Source organism: Macadamia integrifolia, unplaced genomic scaffold (genome assembly GCF_013358625.1).
Source record: "Macadamia integrifolia cultivar HAES 741 unplaced genomic scaffold, SCU_Mint_v3 scaffold401, whole genome shotgun sequence".
NCBI classification, from domain to species: Eukaryota; Viridiplantae; Streptophyta; class Magnoliopsida; order Proteales; family Proteaceae; genus Macadamia; species Macadamia integrifolia.
This window is the reverse complement of record NW_024870043.1, coordinates 283,183-289,591: the sequence shown is the minus strand read 5'-3', so window position 1 is coordinate 289,591 and position 6,409 is coordinate 283,183. Positions and strand designations below refer to the sequence as shown.

The 6,409-nt window shown below is 36.0% G+C and overlaps 1 protein-coding gene across 1 annotated transcript; it reads right to left on the bottom strand.

The window, feature by feature from the left end:
• Positions 1-5,452: 5,452 nt before the first annotated feature.
• LOC122068467 (cysteine proteinase inhibitor A-like) lies at positions 5,453-5,848 on the bottom strand. The gene is made up of 2 exons (XM_042632321.1): positions 5,744-5,848; positions 5,453-5,644 (listed from the first exon to the last, which is right to left on the bottom strand). Exons 1-2 carry the CDS (start codon positions 5,846-5,848, stop codon positions 5,453-5,455), a joined length of 297 nt encoding a protein of 98 aa, XP_042488255.1.
• Positions 5,849-6,409: the final 561 nt, after the last annotated feature.

The window sequence follows — 6,409 nt, the reverse complement described above, 5'->3', positions numbered from 1 at the left end:
GTTGGATTTGGATTTCTTTACCTCTCTCTCTCTCTCTCTCTCTCTCATCGTCGGTGCAAGAGATGTTTAATGAGTGACACGTGTCGGAATCTTGAGAGTTGTGTTAGCTTCGTGGTTAAGGTTCCGTTTGAGCCTCACTGGGAAACGTTGGGACGAAGGAAGCAAGTGGTGGCACGTGGATCAGGTGATGGGTTGTAGTGATGACACATGGTTACACACTTCTTGCCATGTGGAGGAATTGGGTTCTCCTCTAATCAAGGTGGTCGGCTTAGATCTACGTGGGCAGTTAAGCCCTACCTCATACAAGCCTATTTGGGAGCCCTACGAATTTAGGGCCCCACATGCCTCGGGGTCCGGTATTTTATTTATGGGCGTAGGTACTCCGTCCGTTTGTGCGATCACTGGATCCACATATAGACCAATGAAAAATCGCACAAAGGCATTGGAGTGGGGATAATGTAGTCTTTTCGTTTCATAACTATGTTTATATCCGATTTGGGATCATAAATTTATTTGAATTAAAATAATTTTGGAAGAAAGAATATTTAATTTTAGAATAGGTTTTTTTTTTCTGATGAATGGAAAATGTTTTTATTTTTAAATAAAAATAAAAATATACAAGTCATACCAATAGAAGGACAGAAAATAAAATTATCCATGTGGAACCCATATGATCAAGATGAGAGAGAAAATAATAAAAATCTTATATAAAAAGAAATAATACCTTGAGATCACGGAATTTTATTATCTATTTTTAGTTGAGTTGGATACTTTTCTTCTCATTTGTTTTAAAAAATACCGATTTTTCTATTAAGCTCAATAGAGGAAGACACATTTTTTTGGTATTTTTGGAAAAAAAAAAAAGGTTCATGTCTTGATCCAATTTTTTAATGTCTTCTACTAAGGAGATCAATATGGTAATTTTAACCACTCTTATATAAAAGGATAGTTATGCTAACCGTTAGTTAATTAACGAAATGGTGTGGAATGTGGACACGCTAGGGTTGTCAATCGTTAGGGCCTAATCGCTTACCCACTTTAGGACCTTGCTTACCTAAAGACCTCGCATCATTTAAACAATGGGGCCTAATATGCTAGGCATGGCCCTATTGATAAACAGTAGATGGAGTATGGGTCTTTAAATTGGGCGATCAATAATCAGACTGAATGGGCCTTAAAAGGATTATAAACCTGTTAGACTCAGTAAAATGGGTTTAATTGAATTATAAACTGGGTCTAATTAGGCCATAAATATGTCTGGCTGAGTTGGGGTAGTACTAAGTCATTCCCATTAAACTATTATGTTTTGTTAAAATAACTAAATATTTAATTATTATATGGGTTAATCAGATCGATTTTGACAGTTTAAATGGTTCAGTTTTCACGGTGTCAATTATGTTTGAAACCAACGGGTTAAACGGTTAAAACTGACCCGACCCATTTAAATAATCGGTCTTAAACTTGAAACCGAAACCAAACCATTTACTAAACGATTTTGCGGTTTCAATGTAAACGATTCAATTCAATTTCAATAAACGGTTTTGGTTTCAAATTTGCATCCTTAGGGTGAGGGGTCTCTCTTCTTCTTCTTCATTTATTTATTTATTTATTTTTGCGTAGGGGATTAAATTGGATCTTAGATCTTAGACATGAATTTGCATGTAAGTCAATACCACTACTTTAGTTCAAGTTGCCTTAAATTTCAAGGTTTCTTTTATTTAAAAAAATAAAATAAAAATCAAAGTTTCCATGTTAGTGTTTGCCTAAATTGTTTAAGGGAAAGGGATTTTTGAGCAAGCAAGATAGGATACGATACGCAGGAGAGGGACATGATAGATCACACACAAAGGTGGAGAGGAGGGAAACTATAAAGACAAGGAGAGGGAGAGACAACGAATGAATGTTATCGTATCCTAGGGCACTTGCTTAGATTACAATTATTGAAGGTAGGGTTGTCAAATGTTGGTCTACACCAGTAGGCCCAATTCAGGCTGATCGTTTAAAGCCTGACATTGGACCGACCAATTAGTAAAAGGCCTACTGTCGAGCCTAACCCAATTATGGATTGATCAATTATAGTGTTTGGTTGTAACCTGACAAATTGTTGATCAAGATCAATCAAACAAATAAAAACATGTCCATAACCTAATCTACAAGACATTATCATCTAAACGATTGGCAATAAAGCAAATCCTTAAACTACTAAGAACCAGTTAGGCCCAAACGAAACAGGCCAGGCCCGACCTAGTTGAGTCATGCTTACAGTTCATCATTCTTTATCTTATCGTGCTCACATGTTTAGTTTCAATCAAATTTGAATTTGTAAAGTTCAGAAAAAATATTTGCAAAAGGCGAGACTAACAAGTAACAAGTATGGTTTGTAATCTCGGATTGGTATCAGATCGATCCACTAGTACAACCCAAGGGTATAAAGATAATAATAACTTGATTAGAATTGATATTGATCGAGACTGATCCCAATCTAAGAATCGAGATTACAAACCTTACTAGTTGCTACCAAGAGTGTGCAATAGATTTGACAGAATTAAATTAGTGCCTTAAATTTAACACATGGCTAGTCCTAAGGGTGTCAATTTATAAACGTGTCGGGCTCAATGTGGTTTTTTTTATTAAGGTTTTTTTCGTGTAAGGGTGCAATCTGAAAGGCACCCTAGTTTAATTTATGGAAGAATTAAGGACCATAGAGGTTGTCTAGCAGTCTATTCAATAATTTACTCATATTATGTAGTTATGTAGTTAAATCCTTATTTGTTCAATGCCTCATTTAATTTGATACATGATTGCAGCATTTATCAACATAAATAAATTTTAGTAAGTACGCGAATAAACTAGCAAACCGATTGCTAACCATTTAGAAATCGTATAGAATAAACCGCGATCAAAACTATTTAAAACCATGAAATCGACACCGTTTAAAAACTGTGAAACTGAAACCGTTTACTAAACAGTTGCGGTTTCAAAAGTGCAACCATTAATAAATGGTGCGGTTTTGGTTTCAGCCAAATAAATGTGAACCGAATCGAATCGCACCATATACACCAAATCCGAACCGATTAACACCCTTACCTCACCCTAATAACATATATATATATATATATATATATGGGAAAAGGTTAGGTATGCCGCCGATATCAAGTATGCTAGCACCCATTGTGTCTATCTCTCTCTTCCTTTTTTCTGAAATGACTCTCATATCCTTCCTGAATGATACTCCATCATGTATTCCTATTGGTGCTATCCGCTAGCATACTTAATATCGGCGTCATACCTATCACTCTTCCTATATATATATATATATGCGAGCTCCCACACTAAATATTTATAAACGGCAATATGATGAGCATACCCAATAAAAATATAGTCACAAGTCCTTGGGCCAACTAAAGGACACACTAAAAGATCTTCATCCCACAAGGAATGTGGTATTTTCACATCCACCAGCCTTGACGTAGGCAATACTAGATTATCCCCCCACACCCCAAAAAAAAAAGACAAATAAATTTCAAGTAATGAATAAAATAGATGAAATTAAGATGTTAAAAATCTCTCATTGACTACAAAAAATATAGACCTTATCTAGAATTCAAAATCACAAATTTCTTCTCACCGATCCATTAATGGAAGCTAAATAATCCTTCCTGCTTCAAGACTATACTTCGATTCCTTTAAAAATGTCTTAAGAAGGAAGTAATTATTAATTATTACCAGTTTGGAGCGTTTTTTAAGTTCCATCCACTGGGTCCACCTGCTGCTCTCAGTGCTGATCTCCACCTTTCATGCGCTCATGCCTCATCATCATCCTTGAATATTGTTTTGATCTTGGCCTTCTCTAGGAAAGTGTAGAGATTAATTGTGAAATCGTTCCTTGTTTCCTCTTCTTTGTAACTCAAAAATACATCATAATTCCATTGAGAGGAGGAAGAGGACATCAATCAAGTGTGTAATATCAGATCTTTAATCTGAAGAGCTTTGGAGTTTTGAATTGAGACTTTTCCAGAATTAACAGTATCGTGCAGTAAACATCACCGCGTAATTGAAGGGACGAGACTCCACCTCCTCCTAAACCCCGGTGAATGGATTCTTGTTCCCTGTGCCCATAGGTTATGTTTGGTTGCAACGGAAATTTAGAAGTGAAGTGAAAATTTCATACTTAAAAAAAAACCTTTTGTAATCATTAGTCCATCTGATCTACAGTGATTGAATAAACTATTTAGAAATTTTACTGTATTTAATATTAATACATTTTATACATAATTTTTATGGCCAAAATAACTGTCTTGTTAGTGTAGGAAACACCAGTGTGGGTACCAATGAGAGGGTGCGTACCAACATCTTTAGCACCTTGGGCATGGGCAACATCACCTCTTCACACACTTTATCACCAGGCATTTCTTGCTTCAGCTAGACAAGGTTTTTTATTTATTTATTATTTTAATATTTATTTTACATTTTATAGCAAAGGGTTTTGGATGCAAAGTAAAGTGAATTTAACAATCAAATATGGAATGATTTGAAGGTAATGATATAGTCACATACTCATATTGGGTAATAATTACAAAAAAATTATTTTTTAAGTTTTAAAAATTTCATTTCCATCATTTTTTAATTTCCCAAGCGCCAAATGATGGTATGGGGAAACTCCATTCAAAAAGAGAAAGAAATGATTATGGAAAGCAAAAGGAACAAATTGGGCTGGAACTAGGCCCAGTACAAAAATCTGGCGGGCTTTTCCTTGATGGTAAGGCCACATTGTTGAACTAGGTCATGAAGAATAGATTAGGCCCTCAGTGATATTGGCCAAAGCCCATCATATCAAGGCCCAAGACCATAAAGCTCATTTGAATCACTTGAGACGAAGCCAAGAAGGAACCAAGCATCAGGAAGTTGACCCCAACGCCCTTACTCAAATCCATCATTGGGAGTTAAGAGATTCATTTAAGTTCTTCTTGGTCTTCTTTATGTCAAGAAGCTTCTCTTCCCTTGAAAACTGCAAAGAAAGCCCACTTGAAACCAGAACTTGGGCCAATAAAACTGGATTCACTACATAGCTAAGATCAGAGAAAGATAAAAAAAGAAACCTAAGGCTATGTTTGGTTGCACTGCCATACCGTGGAAGTCAATTGATCTTAAGCAGAATTGATAAATCTTGATTCTGTTCGGAGACGTTTGGTAAACCTATACCAGGATCAATTCAGGAATACAAAAAGATCAGGAGCAACGTTTCGACTGCCTTATACAGAATCAACTGGAGCACAACAGTACTTGTTATTAACTACCAAAAATATCATTATGACTTATGAAATTACATGATATTACAGAAATGCCATCATAGTTACTTCGATGTGAGATGCATTATTAAACATAGTTATTTAATAGGACCTTATAATATTGTCTTCTACAACATGTCTCTACCAAATTCTTGAGAGAATAGTCAATCTTGCTTAACACCAACTGACTTGAACTCTAGCACCTCCTTGAAGTTCATCCATGGCTTCTCCCAGACTTTGGCTTCATAGATCTTCTTCTTACAATCCTCACCCACCTCCAGAGTGATATAGTAGATAGTACCAGCAACCACATGTTCCTTTGCATTCACCACCTTTTCAAACACAACCACCTTATTCTGCACACAAGATCAAACATCAAGTATGAACCCTAGGAAGACAAATTATATCAAAAAAATATATCTATGTATCGATTTTAGAGGGGGGGGGGGAAATACTTGTTTCTTCTTGTGTTCATTGATGACAAAATGGGCGAGTTCATCGATCTCCACATTGTTCTGAAACCCTTTAACTTCATGAATCCCACCGGCCATGGTTGCCATTCTGATCAGATTATTGTCACTGCAAGACACTAATTCATAACAAGAACGAGAAGAAAATCACAATATATAGACAACAGAAGAAGAATGGACCCTAATTAATTCAATTGAGTTTCATTTGACCTTTTCTCTCTCTCAAGCTGGTCTCTTTTTGGTTATAAAAATTTTGTTCAAAGGATTCATCATAAATGTGGGATGTGTTTAAATCAGATTCAGATCATCTATAGCGTGCCAGCTCCCCAGTGAGCATTCGATGACTGGAAAGACCTATCATGAGAGTTGACAAATAGTGATTTTGTTTCCATAGAGAGGAATTGGGTTGTTCAATCAAGGTGGTCACAACTTTGACTATTGAATCCCATATAATCGGGTTTGTTTAGATCAACTTGCTCAGCTAAGCCCTAAGAAATAACCCTCCTTGGCCTCTTTCTCAACCAAGCCTTGAACCTCAGAACTTCAAGGTTGCATACATAATAAACAAACCATTAAGGATACCAAGAGGCTAGTCTCATAAAAGCCTAATTGGGAGTCTTAAGTTGCAGTGAATCCCTTAGTCAAATAATC